This window comes from Erpetoichthys calabaricus, chromosome 2 (assembly GCF_900747795.2).
Source record: "Erpetoichthys calabaricus chromosome 2, fErpCal1.3, whole genome shotgun sequence".
Classification (NCBI taxonomy): domain Eukaryota; kingdom Metazoa; phylum Chordata; class Cladistia; order Polypteriformes; family Polypteridae; genus Erpetoichthys; species Erpetoichthys calabaricus.
Genome location: NC_041395.2, coordinates 162,585,191 through 162,605,163, shown reverse-complemented (window position 1 = coordinate 162,605,163; position 19,973 = coordinate 162,585,191). Strand labels below are relative to the sequence as shown.

General features: G+C 38.4%; 2 protein-coding genes across 4 annotated transcripts in view; one reads left to right on the top strand and one right to left on the bottom strand.

The window, feature by feature from the left end:
• The window catches only part of LOC127526866 (uncharacterized), a 345,966-nt gene that overhangs the window by 104,113 nt on the left and 221,880 nt on the right, over nt 1-19,973 (top strand). The window lies entirely within an intron of this gene.
• Nucleotides 1-19,973, bottom strand: part of pld1a (phospholipase D1a) — a 287,428-nt gene that overhangs the window by 57,149 nt on the left and 210,306 nt on the right. For all 3 annotated transcript variants that reach the window (XM_028794711.2, XM_028794710.2, XM_028794714.2), the window contains 3 exons: nt 8,002-8,083; nt 7,453-7,563; nt 4,902-5,093 (listed from right to left, as the gene is read on the bottom strand). In XM_028794711.2, coding sequence (XP_028650544.1) covers nt 4,902-5,093; nt 7,453-7,563; nt 8,002-8,083 — 385 coding nt within the window. The remainder of the gene's footprint in view (nt 1-4,901; nt 5,094-7,452; nt 7,564-8,001; nt 8,084-19,973) is intronic.

Here is a 19,973-nt window from a genome sequence, read left to right as displayed (position 1 = left end):
GTCGAGGTATTGACGCAAACACCATACAAACAGGGTATTGACGCGAACACCATACATCGTCATACATACGGGGTATTGACGCGAACACCATTCATACGGATACTATCAAGTTATATATAAGGATATATATATATAAATATATATATATATATATATATATATATATATATATATATATATTTTATAAGAACAAAAATACTAGCTTTCTGTCGGACACGATGCCCTAGAATATATTTTCTTATCCTCAGTCCTTCTGGCTTCTCCTATTTATTTTGCTTGATTAATATAGACCAGTCCTTACTGTTAATCAATCTCCTTGATCTCTTATTCAGTTTGTAAACTGAAATATACAGAGTGATGGCTCTGAGGCTAAGGATCTGCCCTGGTATACGAAAGGTTGCCTGCTCAAATCCCATTACTGCCAGAAGGGATTTTATTCCAATTGGCTCTTAAGCAAGACCCTTAACCTGCAATTGCTCCAGGGGCACTGCACAATAGCTGACTCTGTGCTCTGACCCCAAGGGGTATGTGGTAACTACATTTCTTTGTACTTGTACAATAACAATATCATTGAATCATTATAATTATTATTATCATTACCCCCTGCTCACTTCGCTTGCGAAACCCCCCCCGGCCTGCGCTACACACCAGCCACTTTGCGTGTCTGCCGCTCGCATATGTGGATTTCACTTTCGCCAAACAACAAATCTTTTAATTCTCACTGATACGCCTCTTCATTGGGAAGAAACACTACTTTTCCTTGATGGCAACACGAATTAGACGATCTACAAGTCTCCGACTTAAAGTTTAAATCCGAACAATATATTCGATCTCTTTTCGCTGTTCTGTTATTTCACCGAGTAATAATTTCCGTTTGTATGCCCCAATGCGATCTTTACTATGATTTTTTGAATTTTAGTAGTTTCATTATCTCTAACCTGCTCTGCATGTGTATTGCGCCAATGTTTTTGAATTCTTTACGACATTCTACTTTGTCTTCTACTTTTTGTCTTTTATTTCCAGCCCCGGGTGTGGTACATCTCTTGGTACAAAGTCTCGTCTCGTGGGACGTGAAAGTATCTCTCTGAAAAAGTCACGTCTTGTCCCAGGGTAAAAAGTCTTGTCTCGTCCCAGGATGTTTTTATTATAACAGAGATATACATAGCATTCACATTATAGGCAAATAAGACAATACTCCTTTCGGGCCGGAGATACACCTTCAAAGACTATGCATCAATAGAGACAAGTCATGGCTCATTATGACTTGACTTGCACACAGCTTTGGAACTAAGCAATTAACAGTCACAGCAGGTAGTTTTAAGTAACAATCGCCAATTTTATATTTTGAGATGTGTTGTGAGCTTGATTATCAAATGTACAGAACTTTACTGATTTAGCAAGAATGAAAATCTGTATACTACAGCATGCATGTTAGCACTACATTCTACTTCAGTATATACTTTTCTAGTGCTTCCATTAAACAAACATATCTGGCCCTAAGGCATCCTTTAGTCAGATGAGAAAACAAAGACTGATTCAGTTTTTCGGTTTAAAAGCAAACTGTATAAACAGAAATGTAATCATTATCATCAGATTTATAAACATTATGCACTATAACAAAAGAGACTGAGGAACAAAAAGCCAAGATAAACTAATGACAATTAGTGCAAACCCTGGCAAAAGGGTATCCTTCAATAAGGGCGCGCACAAAAAAGGCGAGCTTCAAAAGGGCGACCTCAATTGGGCACGGCGAATAAAGGCGCGCGTAAATAAAGGCGAGCTTCAAAAGGGCGACTTCAATTGAGCGCGGCGAATAAAGGCGTTGTAGATAATTTTGATAATAATATTAGATAATAATAAAATATCTACATGGCATTGCACATAATCTACAGCTTCAAGTGTAACACAACAATGAGTAAGAGCAGAAAATGACGAAATATAGAGCTTTAGAAATAGTTCGTTAGAAGTTCATGCATTAATTAATTGGATGTTTTAATATTCTTGCTTTCGCCTTTTTATACGTTCAATCATTGCCTTTATCTAATAAATTTTCTGTAATAATTTTGTTGCGTTTGCCTTTATTCGCTGCGCCCAATTGAGGTCGCCCTTTTGAAGCTTGCCTTTATTCGCCGTGCCCAATTGAGGTCGGCCTTTTGAAGCTCGCTTTTTTGTGCGCGCCCTTATTGAATAGAACCTGGCAAAAGAACGTGACTTTTACAATCAGAATTTTTAGAAATGTCAAACAAGAAATCATTTGCTTTGTTGAATTGTGTTATTTTTTGCTAGTCAGTTTACAACATTATTTTATATTGCTAAGGATAAATATATTACTTTTGCAGAGTCCTCTAATCCATCACCCTGTGGAAAAGGCAGATGCTTTAAACTCTGACATGCAATCAATTTTCCAGGTAACAACAACCCTTTCCACTTCTTGTTTTTCATTACCTTGCTATTTCAGTCTGTTGGCATTTCCTTTACTTCTCTTTCTCATTTTGCTAAATTTTCACCTGTTTTTCTGTATGATGTATCTGAAATTCTCTCTATCTCTGAGTGTAAGGAGTGTTCACCTCCTTACTGCTTTGCTTCCTTCTGTACTACTTCTCCATGTCTTCACTACTACTGGCAACCCCTCTGAACACAACACTGCAAAATGATGTTCAACATTTTGGACAATATTAAACCTTGATGTACTTTTATTTCTGCAGTTGCATCAAAGACCAGTCCCCAAAGTCATGTTCTGTACTATGATATTCCTCAAGGTTTGGTACTTGGCCTGCTTTTGTTCAACATGTTGCCATGTTTTTTGTTTCTGGAGCAATTGCTTCATCACCTTGACATTGTGTTTTACACAAATGCTGTGGGTATCTAATTTGTATTCTTAAAGTCACTATTTAATGATTATCAACTTGCTTAAATTGCACAAGAGCACATGCTTACGTGAAAACTGTGGAGCTGACCACTAGAACACTGAAATACTTCTTGCCGGATCACCAATCAGTTAAAGGAACTTGGCTTCTTCTCAGTGAATTTTGGTTTCTCATCCACCCTAGAAGTCATTCACAACATCTCGGCTGCAGTCCGATTCTCTTTCTAACATCTACAATGCGCTGGCACAGCTTGACTCAGTCTCTTCTGCTGTGTCATTCCTTTATTACTTTTTGATTGACAAAAATTACGGAGATTCTCTATTCAGTGGACTTCCAGCAGAACGTTTTAGCAAATTACAGCAGCGGATTAAAACACAGTGAGCCCATCACCCCTTTGATATACCCAATAACACACCTTTTACATTTTATTGAGTTAGCTTCTACTCTTAATGGCAAACCTACAAATCTGTCTTATTTTAACTACACAGACTATCTGTCATCACTGAAGGCTCATGTAAGCCTGAGAGACATCCAAGATCTTCAAACACCAACCATTATATTAATGCAAAACCTTGCTGTATCACTCATGCTGAATACTTGTCTAAGCGTTGTGGTTCCTGCTCTCTCTATGATAGTAAGATAAAGGTTCATCATTGTTAACATTCGTATCCAAACTGAAAAACACTTGTTATGTCTTGAATTTAAGATTATTAATGCCTGCAATTTGGTTTCTGATGGACTCTCCATTGCTGTTAATCATCTTAACTACCACGGTGTGTCAAAAAGTCATCTATACTTTGTAGGCTCTTGCAGTGTACACATCCTCACATTTTGTTATATATTTAAATAATCTTGTATTGTACCCTGTTATCTTTAGTCTTTCAATTTTATTGTTGTGTTATTTAAATAAAAATAAAAAACTCCTTAGTTTAATCATTTTCTCTTATAAATGTTGTTACAATGTGTAATGATATCTTTGCTGTCAGTGCACACGAATGAGTCTTCTTACTCATTTCACTTTACTTTCTTATTTCTCATTTTGTTCATTAGTTGTGTTATGAATTTTTCATTTGTGTTAATGTTTTCAGGGCTGAACACTTTTTAATAGACTTATTTGCTTATCTTTACCAAGGTTCTAAATGTTAGGGAATCTTATTAGATTATTATTTCAATGTTATGTTCTACTTTGAAGAAAATTCACTTTATTTAACATTATGTACTGAAATCCTACACGTCACCATTATGTTTTTGGTTAGCTGTGGAATTTTGTGGCACCCTTCGCTAAGATGCATCAGTGGGTTTCTATGTGGCATGTTCTTAAAGTTGCCTTGTGTGATGTATGGTGCTTAATACTCCAGAATAACCAAAATTGCAGTCCTTTCATTTAAGGTTTATTCGTAAGCCAGAGTTTACACCCTTGGAGAGGAGCACTGTTACGATTTCTTAATCTTTATTACACTGGGCATCAAAAAAGAAAAATATGAACGGTAGATGCAGTAAAACATCTTAAAAATCAACCTCTTAATGGAGAAGTAAATGCAAGGTGACATAAGGTTACATGACTGATTAAAAAAAACCCTGAAAATTCCTGTCGGCACAACTGTAACTTGGTTGATTAAGATAAGTTTAGGATTAAAGCACACTGTTCAACACTAGTTTTGGAGTTACTTTTCTCTTGTGTGATATTTACCTAAAGTTATATTAAAAGGTGAGATGTTTTCATGGAGTTGACAGAATAAACAAATTTGAAAACTCTTAAAACTTTAGTACACTTTGCATATGAATTACTGAATGTTATGACAGGAAAGAGAATGAAAGTCATTTTTATTGAATTAAACAGTAGTTTGTGAATAAAGAAAGAATTGCTGAAGAAATGGAAACATTCAAAACATTCACAAGAAATTCTTTAATTCAAAACAAAAAAAAACCTTCTGATCCAGACCTAAATACCACAATGCTTTTCATTTGAAAAATGTTTAAAGGAGTGATCTTGTATCAAAGATTTTTGACTATCCAAATATTCCATAACCTTACCTGACTGTTAAGTGTTGGCAGGATTCGTTTAACACTTCCAACATCTGTCAGACGATGCTCTCTGTCATCCCATCTCCCATATGCCAAATCAATTCCTCCAACAAATGCAACAGACTGGTCAATGACTACCAGCTTTTCATGATGAGCCCACAGATACACAGTGGAAGAGACATGGTCAGGATGTCTCATCACCTTTCAAAGCAAAGAGCAATGGTATTATTACAAACAAATGAAAAACATGTGTTTTGTTATCATTTATGGTGTAAAGAAGACTAACTGGTTTTATTTCTAGTTACCTCATCTTCTAATGTAATTTGACTGTTCTTTTGTTTTTACACTTCATAACTTTAGGTTATATTTAAAGAAATAAAATCAGCTAAGCACATGAAAGTGAAAGTTACATAAATTAACACTATATGTTCTACATAGCAGCTGTATTAAGTGCCTGAAGCAACTCAGTTTACTGGATTTATATAGCTCTTGAAATAAAGTAATTTTTAATTAGGTTTAATTTTCTAATGAGGAAGATTTTACTGCTAAGCCTCTATCTGTATTATTATAGATACCAATATACTAGTTTTTATTGTTTTGAAATAGGCAGTTCAGACAGCACTATGACAATCTAAGCACAATGCCTCCAATTCCAGGTACTGGGTGATATCGACTTTACAGGGATATGATTGATTATGTAAAACTTAGCAGATTACTCAATTCTGCATTGCAAAAATGAGTACCAGATCAATGCCTTTATTAGAAGTATGCATATATCAAAATTCCTTATACATAAAACATACCTAATGTTTAAAACATCACTATCATTTAATTCATTTTTATTATTACAATAACAGTAAATTGTCCCAGTTTTGTTGCTAATTTTTCTGATAACGTCCACCAGATGCTGTAAATTCTTTTACTTGTTCCTTAGAAGGCAGATGTAACGTATTTTAAAAATCTTATTTTAATGATGATTTACAACTATTAATATCAATAGTAAATTAAATGATTGTTGTCTGTTAATAGCTGCTTTTATAAGGGATACCCTAAACTAAAATGACCAACATGAACTGGTGTTTGTTTTGTTTGACTAGACAATGGAAGATTAAACACTGATGACCAGACAGACTTTTCAAACTTTCCCTTTTTTCCACTGCTTCTTCACTGCATATTATTGTCAGATTGATTGTTCACAAGTACTGGTTGGTCAATATACATCATTCTATTTTTAAACTATTCTACTATGTCTAACAGTTTTAAAAAGCTTACTAATCTCAATTTACTGCACAAGGCAGTTATTTAATCAACAAACATTTCAATAATTTTCACAAGTAAATGGGGCACAAACTTCACTAATAAAACATAAGACAAATGTCTGGCAACTGATAGTTGATGTCACTTAAAGTGGCAGCATCATGCTTAAATTTCCACTGAATCTTTCCCTTTGTGCTTCTTATGTGAAGCGGTTTAGTACTCTTGTTTGACTATACAGTATGATTTATGCAAACAGCACATCAGGCTAGATTAAACTGTATATTTTTTGCTACCACAGAAATGGTGTATAAAGTGTACTAAAACCGTATCAAACTACCCAAACGATAAAACTGTACTGTACCAGCATTACGCTAAGTTCTGCACTGCAAGTAAAACGATGCATATTGGCATCTTGTTTCCTGAGTCCCAAGGACTCCCTCCAGTGTTCTTTAAAGATATAAGTTTATCCATTTCTAGCTTTGGTATCGTTTCGGTACCAGTACTGAGGCACCAACACTGGAATTGGTGCCTAAGTTAGTTTTTATATAGATCAAACTCCAGTGAGTATATACAGAATGTTTGGTAGTGTGATAAGCATTTTCAGTGTTACAGAACAAATAAAACAGATAAAAAAGATTAAATTTGGAAGCTTAACAAGATGGTTAATAGATTAGATTAACACAATTTGAGAAAGTTAGTAAAAAAATTATATATATATATACATATATATATATATACATATACACATATATATACATAAACTGTACTCTTTCTCAGCAAATATTCTGTTCTAGGTGTCTGGCATATGAACAAATCCTTAAATTCAAAACGAAAACTCCACAATTGAGAGGAGAAGCCAGAAATTGCTAAGTAGATGGGCTTGAAAACAACTGGGTGTGCAAGCAATCGGCACAGCTTGGTTTAATGATGCTCAAACAAAGGTCTTGGTCCCCTGAAATTTTTTAGCCTTTCAGTTTCATGATGACTGAAGTAAGATTCCTTGTCCTTCTTAAAAGTTCTAAGTCGCTCTGTTTAATGATGATTGGGCTTTGCTTTTGAAACAGGGGGTCCCCCAGGTACATTCAGGCTGCGTAGCTTCATTCCACCACAATAATCTAAAAGCATCATTTGTTCTCTGAGAACTTTAAAGGCTTTTTTAATTACAGACTAAATATTTATACTTTCTCATTGTTTTATCTGACATTTTGTGTCACTGTGTTGATTTTCTGAAAAACGAAATACAAAAATTAAGTTAAAATGAAAAATGAATATGTTTCTGGAAGTAAATATTTTCAGGACTCACCTTAATGTTAGGATTCAGACGCATCAGTGTTCTTTTTGTGTACTCACTATTGATCCCCAATGCCAGCTCCACCTCTTTATAAAGCATGACAAATATTTTAACACCTTGTTGCTAGAAAATTGGGAAAAATATTTATTTACATTTATATTTTAATAGTTTTAATCTAAAATGACTTTTTAATTGAAATAGCATAAACAATTAACCTTGCAGTGATTTTTTTTAAGAAAATGTGTTCAAATAATCTGCATATAGTAGTCATTGTAGTAGAAGAAAGAAAAAAAAACATTTATTCACATTGTCAATGTCAAAATCGGTGAAATGGCCAGAATTTGATAGCACATAATAATTTGGTCATATTACTCTTGTTCAGATTTCTAAATACAATACAGGACAGTAAAAAATAAAATATTTTGAAATACAGACTAAAATCAGTATAGTCAAGTAGTTAACCAAGTGTACAGCTTTTTAAAGAATAATAAATTACAAAAACAGGTGAAGAATGGTCAAACATATGCTTCAGACAAATGCTGAATCAGTCATTTTACTTACTGCTTTGCGCTTAAGAATGTAGTCTAACCTCCAATAATTTCCTTCCACTACTGGCCTCTTGAGAAAAATTTCTGGACTGAGCCTGGCAAAACAGAAGGGGACACAAAAGATATGGTTTGGACATGGGTACCAAATGCTCACTTGGGTCATTGAGATCTTTCCAACACTTGCACAGCACATTATTTAGGTTAGGGCAGTGCCTGCTGCCCATTCTGAGACACCAGCAGTTGTCACAATCGTGAATGTGAGCAACTTTTATTCATTCTTCTGGTTAACTCAAAAGCACGAGTGTCTAACACAGCGACAAAGTACCAATTATGACGAGTCATCTCAGTGTACAGTATATCTAAACCAGAAAAATAGCATATTTTATTAGGTAACCGATGATGCACTGCCTTTTATCTTGTGTTTATGTGAGAAAGGCGTTATAGAACTTTTGCTGTCTTGTATTACCATGGAAAATATAAATAAGGCAGAACACAAGACAAGTGACATACACAAGGGTGCTATGATTCCAGCTGTTCCAGAATAATGATGTATTAAAGCTTTTCATCTTCACCATGATAAGACTCATTCATCACAGACACCTGCTAACAATTTACTGCTGCTTACTAATTGACATTTGCCATAAAAGAATACAACACATTTGGAATAGCTAATTCACTGTATTTGTAATAACAATTTATTTTCTATTGCTAGAAATATTTTGAGATCTTATACAGTATATATTTAGACATTTCCACTCAATACAAACCAGCTAATGGGTTATTCGTTCACAACAGGGAGAATACTTGGCCAGACAGTGCTTTAGTTGCCCGAGTTGCTTTGAAATATGTTTACAATCACAAATAGGAATTTGGGTTACACACATTCACTGCCAACACTCATGTGGAAACAGAAAGGTGCATTAAGTGTACAGGAGCGACAACAGAGTCAAAGATATTTTTAAGATATTCTGCCAAATGCCTGCAGTTCTCTCACACCTCAGTGTAAAACTGAGAAACTTTGTTTCCGCAATTACAAGAAACACTTTAAAATCTCAGAGAAACTCTCGCTAACTCTGTATCATAAATATTTATCTGAATATTGCCAACACATGGTGGGACATAAAACCTACTCTGCTAAAAGAACAGACAAAATGTTTTCTCTGAAATCCCTCTGACCTCTGTCGGGGATCACTAGCTTTAAGATCAGCTCTTTTAAGCTATGTCTCTGTGCTACTGACTGAACCCAATCTGCTAGAACAAATATTATTTTAAGCAGGGATACTCACCTTCTAAAATTCTCTGCCAGTAAATGCAAGCCCATAAAACAACAAAGAACATGGACAAAGGACCACATGTCAAAGATAAATGAATGCACACCACCAAAAGCAAAACAATTCACTTAAACCTGAAATAGTGACAATAGCAGTGCAACGATCATTGGAATATTCTCTAAGGTGTTGTTAAAACTACTTTGTCTTTCCAAAGATAAATCAGAACTTTAACAAACTAGTAAACATTCAGGTAAAGTATCCCTTTCTTATGGTTGTTTGTGTGTAACAAGCTTGTGAATAACTGTGTAAGGCAAATTTCTAGCTTTTGCAAGTGTATGCCTAAACTGAACGGAAGAGACCTTCAAATCACAGCATAACATTTAAGCCCTCTCTCACTCACAGTTGTTTATTCTAGCGAGAAACTGTGAGTTGACTGAGGAAATCACATGACAATTCAAAAACTGGACACACCCCAATGAAGGGTAAATAGTCAAAATGTGGCCTTTCTGACCTTCTTTTCTTTTATCAATATGGGAATAACATTTATATTTGCCTTTTGCAGATACTATACTGACTTGAAAGATAAACAGTAATATTTTTAAGAAACAGGAACAGGAGAAGAGACATAGTTGTGATTCATCTCATTAAACTTTTGCCACACCTGAAACATCTAACCACAAATTAATAATAAGTTAAATTTGTGTAATGCAAAATGCACACTAAAGATTAATTGACCAAACCACAAAATTATCCTATACTTGGATGATCTGGAAATGCATGTGCTGACGTTTATATGATTGCTTCAAAGACATCACATGTAGTGTACTTCCAGAACATCCTGTGATGGCCTTAAAATGGCGGTGTCCATAAGAAAACAAAATGGCATCACAGAATAATTAAAAAATATTTGAACTTTTTTAGAAAACCTTCAAAAGGGGAAACAAATGCCAGATCTGAATTCCTCAGGTTAAAAAAAAATCAACACATGCATGGTGACATGTATGGAAATGGAGTTACATGTATTTTATGTCTTATTATTGTTTTAATTTATTTTGAGCTCTTATTTTTAATTTCTTTATTCTATTTTTAGAGCTGCTGATTAATCATTGTAATTATCTTATTACAACATTTCTAAAAAATAAATCATTTATTATGATCAAACAAACAGTTACTCAGTACTTGAGTAGTCTTTTCACCAAATACATTTTTTTACTCTTACTTGAGTAATTTTTTGGATGACTACTTTTTACTTCTACTTGAGTAATATTATTTTGAAGTAACACTACTCTTACTTGAGTACAATTTTTGGCTACTCTACCCACCTCTGTGTATGTATATATATATATATATATATATATATACAGTGGAACCCCGGTTTACAAGCAGCTCGGTATACGAGTAATTCGGTTTACGAGCCGCGATCCGAGCAAAATTTCTGCCCGGTGTACGAGGCTTGCCCGTTTTACGAGCCGAGCTCCGAAACGTCACTGCTAGTTTCCGCTTCGCCTTTCTTACCCGGAAACCTCTACCCCTTCTACCCAGAGCCATATCATACATATTGGGCATTAACCATGTCTTCAAAGAAGGTAGGAAGTGGAAAGGACAGCAGCAAGAAGAAAAGGATGCTGTCAGTCGAGTTGAAGCAGGAAATTATAGAAAAGCATGAGAGAGGTGTGCGTGTGATGGAACTCGCCAAAATTTACGACCGCAGTACGTCCACGATATGCACAATACTAAAGCAAAAGGAGACCATAAAGAGTGTAAAAGTAGCAAAAGGCATGACCGTAATTACACAGCAAAGGTCGGCTATCCACGAACAAATGGAAAACCTGCTGTTATTGTGGATAAAAGAGAAAGAGTTGGCAGGAGATATACTTACTGAAACAATCATAAGCGAGAAAGCTCGCATCATTTACAATGACCTGAAGCAGAAAGAACCATCCACATCTACGGATGTAGTAGAACCAGAATTCAAGGCTAGTCATGGATGGTTCGACAGATTTAAGAAGCGATCAGGCATTCACTCTGTCGTAAGACATGGCGAGGCAGCAAGTGCAGACCAGAAGGCAGCTGGCGAGTTCATCACACGTTTCGCGCAGCTCATCGAGGCAGAATGTTACATCCCCCAGCAAGTTTTTAATTGCGACGAGACGGGGCTTTTTTGGAAGAAAATGCCCCGCAGGACGTACATCACAGCAGAGGAGACGAAGATGCCAGGACATAAGCCGATGAAGGACCGCCTCACCCTTGCATTGTGTGCAAATGCTAGCGGTGACTTTAAAGTGAAGCCACTGCTAGTCTATCATTCAGAGAATCCTCGAGCCTTTAAGACTCACAGGATTCTTAAAGAAAAACTGCAAGTGATGTGGCGCGCCAATCCAAAGGCATGGGTTACGCGGCAGTTCTTCATCGACTGGGTAAATCTCTGCTTTGGACCTGCGGTGAAGAAGTATCTTCAAGAAAACAAACTGCCTCTGCAAGCGTTACTCGTCCTCGACAATGCTCCAGCCCACCTGCCCGGTCTCCAAGACAACATCCGGGAAGAATATCAATTCATAAAAGTCCTCTACCTCCCACCCAACACGACTTCAATCCTGCAACCGATGGATCAGCAAGTCATTTCCAATTTCAAAAAGCTCTACACGAAGCATCTGTTCAAACGATGCTTCGATGTGACAGAAAATACGGAGCTAACACTCCGAGAGTTTTGGAAAGAACATTTCAACATCGTGCAATGCCTACGCATGATTGACCTGGCGTGGAAAGAAGTGACCAGAAGAACACTGAATTCTGCATGGAAGAAGTTATGGCCTGATGCGGTTGCAGCGAGGGACTTTGAAGGATTTGGTCTTGATACCGAGACCGAGACCAACGTGCCCGACGTAGATCCAGTGCATGAAATCGTGTCCCTCGGCAAGTCGATGGGTCTGCAGGTTGACGAGGGTGATATCAACGAGCTTGTCGAGGAACACGAGGAGGAACTCTCAACACAGGAGTTGCTTGAGCTGCAGGACATGCAATGTACAGAGGCTCTGCAAGAGATCAGCGGTAGTGAGGAGGAAGTCGAGACAGAGAAAATTTCGACAAGTGAAATTAAAGAAGTGCTGGGAATGTGGGAGAAGGTTACAAGTTTCATTGAAAAGAAACATCCAGAAAAAGTTGCAACTAGTCGTTCTGCAGCAAATTATGATGACACCTGCTTGGCTCACTTCCGTAAGCTTTTAAAAAGCAGGCAAAAGCAAACGTCGTTGCATAGGTATCTTTGTACTAAAACTGAAACTGCTATAAGTGAAGGTGCCGAAAGTGCAGCCAAAAAGGCAAAAACAGATGATTAGCATAAAAAAAAAATCATACGTACGTAATGTTAAGTGTTAGGCTAAGTTTAAAGTTAAGAAAGTTTATTTTTTTACAATTCATGTACGTACGTACAGTTAAGAAAGTTCAATTTTAGTTTTTTTTGATGTGAAGGTGCCGAAAATGCAGCCAGTCCTCCCTCCTTCCCTCCTCCCTCCCTCCTTCCTCAGCAACTCTCCGTTATCTGCCGCCAAGGTAAGATTACATTTTCTTAAGTTGGTTTATCTTTTATTTAACTATATTTACTAATACAGTATTTTGATGTTTGTTTCTTATTTAAAAACATGTTTTTTTTTCCATTATTTATGATATTTTGGGGACTTTTTGGGAGGGCTGGAACGGAATAATCTCATTTCCATTATTTTAAATGGGGGAAAATTTGTTCGGTTTACGAGCAGATCGGGTTACGACCTCGGTTCTGGAACGGATTAAACTCGTAACCTGGGGTTCCACTGTATATATATATATATATATATATATATATATATATATATATATATATATATATATATATATATACACATACATATATATATATATACATATATATATATATATATATATATATATATACACACACACACACACACACACACACATACATATATATATATATATATATATATATATATATATATATATATATATATATATATATACACACACATATATATATATATATATTGTCACACACATGCGCATGGGAGGCAGCTAAAGGGCTTGAATGAGGGTAATTTCAAGCCAGACCAGGATGTGGCAGAGTGCACTGACTCTTTTTCTCGCTTTTCTGTAGACCGCTCACGGGGAAATTCTGCCTGGCCCTGTTCATGTCACTTCCAGGTCCGAACCTATGTATGAAGACCCTTCCAGTTCTGGCCCCTCTGATGTCACTTCCGGATCTGAACCTATGGATGAAGACCCTTCCGGTCCTGGCCCCTTTGACATCACTTCCTATACTGGCCTTTAAAAGCCTCCACATTTCCCCTATCCCCTCAGTTCTGTCTTGGACTCTGATTTGTGCACATCAGTGCTATCACTTACTTCAATTTTGCAGCCAGGAAATAATATACGGGTGGCTGCCCCAAACCTTGCTATGGCTCTTTGTCGAGTTTGTGACAATATATATATATTGGAGTTGGGTGTAGCTCTGTTGGGTCCCACAGGCACTGCCAGGGGGTGCTGTGTTTGGGACTCCTGAGCCCATGTGGGCAGCAAATGCATCACACCCCGAACAGCAGCTGGAACTCAGCAATCAAACACCTGGAGCACTTCCGGGTGAACTATAAAAGGAGCCAGCGACCACCACTCAGCAGCGAGAGTCGGGTGGGAGGAGGACAAAGGTTGGTGAGGAGTGGTAGTGGTGTAAGCAAAGAGTGTGTTGTAGTGGTGCTTAGTACTGTTCTTGGGACTGTGTATTGCCTGTGGGTCATGGGGAAGACATGCGCCCACAGGGGAAGAAAAATAAAAGTTTATTTATTTTTAAATAGCGACTTTTCTTACTATATATATATATATATATATATATATATATATATATATATATATATATACACAGTATATCTATACTAATAAAAGGCAAAGCCCTCACTGACTCACTCACTCATCTGTCACGCACGCGCGCATGGGGAGCCGCGGAAAGACCCAACGAGCAATGGAACACATCGTGCCAGGGGATTGAGGCGTGGTACTTACCTTTCTTTCTTTTCTTCCAGCAAGAAGACAGAAACAACGCCACCATAACTCTCCCTGGACTCTGTATTACACGCACTGTCACTTCCGCATTCCATCCCTTCCTCTGGTTTCCCATTGATGACGTCACAACTCCCATACTACACTTCGGTTCCTCCCAGCATTCCTGTCACCAGTTTCCGGTCCCTCATTATTTTCATAGTGTCCGGGGGGAACTTAAATGTCTGATGTAATGATTACAAGTCATAACTGTGACCGTTTAACTTTTTGTTGGAAGAATTCTGTACAGTATACGGGGCCGGAAACCCCAAACCTTCTTACTGTTTCTGTCTCCTTATTACACATCACTAATTCTCCAACTTCCCGTGTAGGTGGAAGGCTGAAATTTGGCAGGCTCATTCCTTACAGCTTACTTACAAAAGTTAGGCAGGTTTCATTTCGAAATTCTACACGTAATGGTCATAACTGGAACCTGTTTTTTGTCCATATACTCTAATGGAGGAGGCGGAGTCACGTATCGCGTCATCACGCCTCCTACGTAATCACATGAACTAAAAACAAGGAAGAGATTTACAGCACGAGTCAAACGCGGGAACGAAGGTAAATGACGTTAATTTTTGAGTGTCTTTAAATACTGTGTAAGCATACATATTAACACATGTGCAATTAAACGTGTGCATTTACGGGGTGATTTCTCAGGCTTAAAAGCTCGCCTTTTATCAAACGCGGGAACAAAGGTAAATAACGTTAATTGTTGAGTGTCTTTTAATACTGTGTAAGTATACATATTAACACATGTGCAATTAAACGTGTGCATTTACGGGGTGATTTCTCAGGCTTAAAAGCTCGCCTTTTATTAAAGAGGTAAATGCAAACTGTTTTCATTCTGAAGGGCACAAACCACGTTAGATTTCATGCTCAAGAGTAAACTCAGCACACAGCTTGGTCATATTACAACCGGTTCATTTTCCTCAATTTAAAAAGGTTTACTTTTCTTCTTAATAAAATTTTTAAAGCAGTACTTCGCCGCTGCGAAGCGCGGGTATTTTGATATATATCAAAATATATCGCGTCATCGCGCCTCCCACGTAAGCACGTGAACTGACCCGCTGCCGTTTGCAATGCCATATTCGCGAGATACAAGTTTAATGAGAAGACACGAGGTATAAACGACAGTTTGGATCACTTTGTAATAGAGTTAAAATTGCTGTAGCGAGAAACTTTTAACTGCCGGGTCATTAAATAAACCCGTGGACATCGCAACATCACACAAGACAGCGGCTCACGTGAAGTGACTGAACGCAGTAGGAGTGATCACTTCGATGAATCAAACCTGTTCAAAAAACACATTACACAATTGATAAGGTACGAAAACAATATGAAACCGATTGTGGATTTGCGTACAGCCACTGAAACTTTGTGACGGCACGAGACTTCAGGTCACGTGTCTGCAAAACAACGTCATTGAAGCAACTATTTTTACTGGCGGTGGCTCAGGGGAGAGAGTTTTTATTCCTCGCATCCCCGTTATACCCTCTGATCTCCCATTTCAATTCAAACGCCTACAATTTCCACTAAGGCTCTGGTTCGCAATGACAATTAATAAGTCTCAGGGACAGACCCTACAAAAGGTTGGCATTGATTTGAGGCAGGACTGCTTTTCACATGGCCAACTGTACGTTACATGCTCAACAGTAAGCTACCACACAGCTTGGTCATATTACAACCAGAGGGGCGAACTGACAACGTGCTATACAAAGAGATCCTTAACAAATAATTATTGATACATTTTCCCTTGGTTTAAAAAGGTTTACTTTTCTTCTTAGTAAAAGTTTTAAAGCCCGCGAAGTGCGGGTATTTTGATATATATATGTAGAAGTTTATCGGGGAGACAGAACGAAGGACTCAGGCAAGTCAAGGGGAGGGGGGTGTGTGCTTTATGGTTAACTCTTCGTGGGCTACGGATGTGTGTGTCTTAAAAACACACTGCTCACCGGTTCTTGAGCTGCTGACCATTAAAGTTAGACCCTTTTACCTCCCGAGGGAGTTCAGTTCAGTTCTCCTTTCAGTTGTTTACATCCCCCCACAAGCTGATAAAGCTTCAGCTATGGATGAACTGTATGATGTTATCAGTGGACTAGAGAACGCTAACTCAGAAGCAGCATTTATTGTGTTGGGAGACTTTAACAGAGCAAACATGAAGAAAGTTCTCCCTAGATACTATCAGCACATCTCTCCCCCCACAAGAGGTGATCAAACACTGGATCATTGTTACACCTTATTCAAGGACTCCTACAAATCTCTCCCTCGACCAGCTTTTGGAAAATCAGACCATTGCTCTATATTGCTGCTGCCTGCATATAAACAAAGACTTAAACAGGAAAAACCGGTTTACAGGAACATCTACAAATGGGACAGTGAAGCTGAGGGGGTCTTACAGGACTGCTTTGAAACAACTGATTGGGAGATGTTTGAGGATGCAGCTGATGGCAACATCAATGAATTCACAGACTCTGTCACAGGATATATCAGCAAGTGCATTGACGATGTTGTCACCAAAACCACCGTTTGCATATATCCTAACCAGAAACCCTGGGTAAATAGGGAGATCCGGGCTAAGCTCAAGGCGCGGACCTCTGCCTTTGGCTCAGGGGACTCTGATGCATACAAAGCAGCCAGATACGACCTCCGGAGGTCCATCAAGAAGGCCAAACGGGACTACAGGGACAAAGTGGAGTCAAGCTACCACAGCTCTGACACCAAGCGCCTGTGGAATGGACTGTGCTGCATCACTGACTATAAAAAGAAAAACACAGTCAGTGTTCAGCCCACTGCATGTCTTGCAGACGAGCTCAACACTTTCTATGCTCGTTTTGATGCAGCCAACAAAGAACAGGTGCTATATCCTCAAGGGGGCAGTGAGTCTGTCACTCTGATCCTTGAAACGTCTGATGTGAGAAGGTCCTTCAAAAAGGTCAATCCTCGCAAAGCTCCGGGACCAGATGGCATCCCAGGCCGTGCCCTCAGGGCGTGTGCTGACCAGCTAGCAGGTGTGTTCACCAAAATTTTCAATCTCTCCCTGAGGCAGTCAGTGGTCCCCACTTCCTTCAAGGCATCCACCATCATTCCTGTCCCAAAGAAACCGGTGGTCTCCTGTCTGAATGACTATCGCCCGGTTGCACTGACATCGGTCATTATGAAGTGCTTCGAGCAACTAGTCAAAGGTTACATCTGCTCCTCCCTCCCTGACACGCTGGACCTCTCCAATTTGCTTACAGAGCAAACAGATCGACAGAGGATGCCGTTGCGCTAACAATAAACATTGCCCTCACCCACCTGGAAAGAGGAAATACATATGTAAGAATGCTGTTCATAGATTACAGCTCGGCATTCAACACCATCATCCCCTCAAAACTCGTCTTGAAGCTTGACGACCTTGGGTTGGGGACGACCATCTGCAGATGGATTTTCTCTTTCCTCACAAACAGGTCCCAGGTGGTGAGAGTCGGCAAACACACATCCTCATCACTCATTTTAAACACAATGCAGCGCCGCAGGGCTGTGTGCTTAGCCCCCTCTTGTATTCCTTGTCAACCCATGAATGTGTTGCAAAACACGGCACAAACACCATCATCAAGTTTGCAGACGACACAACCATCATAGGCCTTATCACTGACAATGATGAGACGGCCTACAGAGAGGAGGTGCTGGCATTGAGTAATTGGTGCCTAGATAACAACTTGTCTCTTAACGTCAGCAAAACCAAGGAGATGATTGTGGACTATCGAAAACAACAAGGCAGAGAACACCAGGCCATCTACATCAGTGGCATAGAAGTTGAAAGGGTCAACAGCTTCAAGTTCCTCAGAGTAAACATCACCAAGGATCTCTCGTGGACCCTTCACATAGACACTGTGGTCAAGAAAGCTCGCCAGCGGCTCTACTTCCTGAGGAGGCTGAGGAAGTTTGGCATGAATGCCAACATCACCTCAAACTTTTACAGGAGTGTGGTCGAGAGTCTGCTAACGGGCTGCATTACCGTCTGGTATGGGAGCTGCTCTGCCAGCAGCCGGAAATCACTACAGAGAGTGGTGAAGGCAGCAGAGCACATCACGGGCAAGAGTCTTCCTGCCATTGAAGACATTTACCTCCATCGGTGCTTGTGTAAGACAAGCAGCATCATAAAGGACCACAGCCATCCAGCACGCCAGCTGTTCTCCTTGTTACCGTCCGGCAGACGATACAGGAGTCTGGCTGCTCGGACTACAAGACTTAAGAACAGCTTTTACCACCAGGCCATTCGACTCCTCAACAGCAACACCTGAACACTTACACACACTTACATTACATCTACAGTACATTACAATACTCACACACACACTGTACCCGCACACACTCGGAATACTGACTGGAACATGCATCTGCACTTTATGGAATATGCATCTGCACTTATAAAACATTATCTGTGCAATAACTGTCATTTGTACTTGCTGCTCATTCAACTCATATTGCTCTATAACTTCTTTTAAAACATACACATTTTATTTTATATGACTTGTCTATTTTTAACTTGTAATCTTTTTTTAAGCTTTATTGGATCTAGGCTGAGTGACTTGTTTTTCTCGTCATACACATTTCATTGTATGTTGACCCTGTGTTAACCTATATATGACAAATAAACCTAAACCTAACCTAAACCTAACCTAACCTAACCTAGATATGTGTATATATATATATATATATATGTAGATATGTGTATATATATGTAGATATGTGTATATATATATATATATATATATATATGTATATATGTAGATATGCATATATATATATATATATATATATATATATATATATATATATATATATATATATATATGTAGATCTATACTAATTAATAAAAGGCAAAGCCCTCACTGACTGACTGACTCACTCACTCATCACTAATTGTCCAACTTCCCGTGTAGGTGGAAGGCTAAAATTTGGCAGGCTGATTCCTTATAGCTTACTTACAAAAGTTAGGCAGGTTTCATTTCGAAATTCAACGCGTAATGGTCATAACTGGAACCTCTTTTTTGACAATATACTGTAATGGACGGCAGCTTGATGGCCGTGGGAGGTGGAGTTGAGTGTCACGTCATCACGCCTCCCACGTAATCACGTGAAAAGACTGTGAATGCAGTAGGGAGAAATGAAGTAAGAGCCACAAACAGCGAAGAACAAAAAATTCATTAAACAATTGAGAAGGGAGCGAGTGAAGCATACAAGCATCTTCATAAGGGAAACAAAGCACCGTGTAAAACGTAAGTTTAAATTAAGTTTATTGAAACGCTCCCGTTAAGGATTGCAATAACATAGTCGCGAGATAAAAGAACGCAGTAGGGAGAAATGAAGGAAGAGCCGCAAACAGCGAAGAGCAAAAAATTCATTAAACAATTGAGAAGGGAGCGAGTGAAGCATACAAGCATGTTCATAAGGGAAACAAAGCACGGTGTAAAACGTAAGTTTAAATTAAGTTTATAGAAACGCTCCCGCTGCGGATTGCAATATCATATTCGCGAGATCAAAGTTTAATGAGAAGACACGAGGTATAAACAAACCACACGCCGTGGCGCAACGTTAGGGGCAACAGTTTCAACCATTCTATGATCTGCTTCTCGCAACTGAAAGA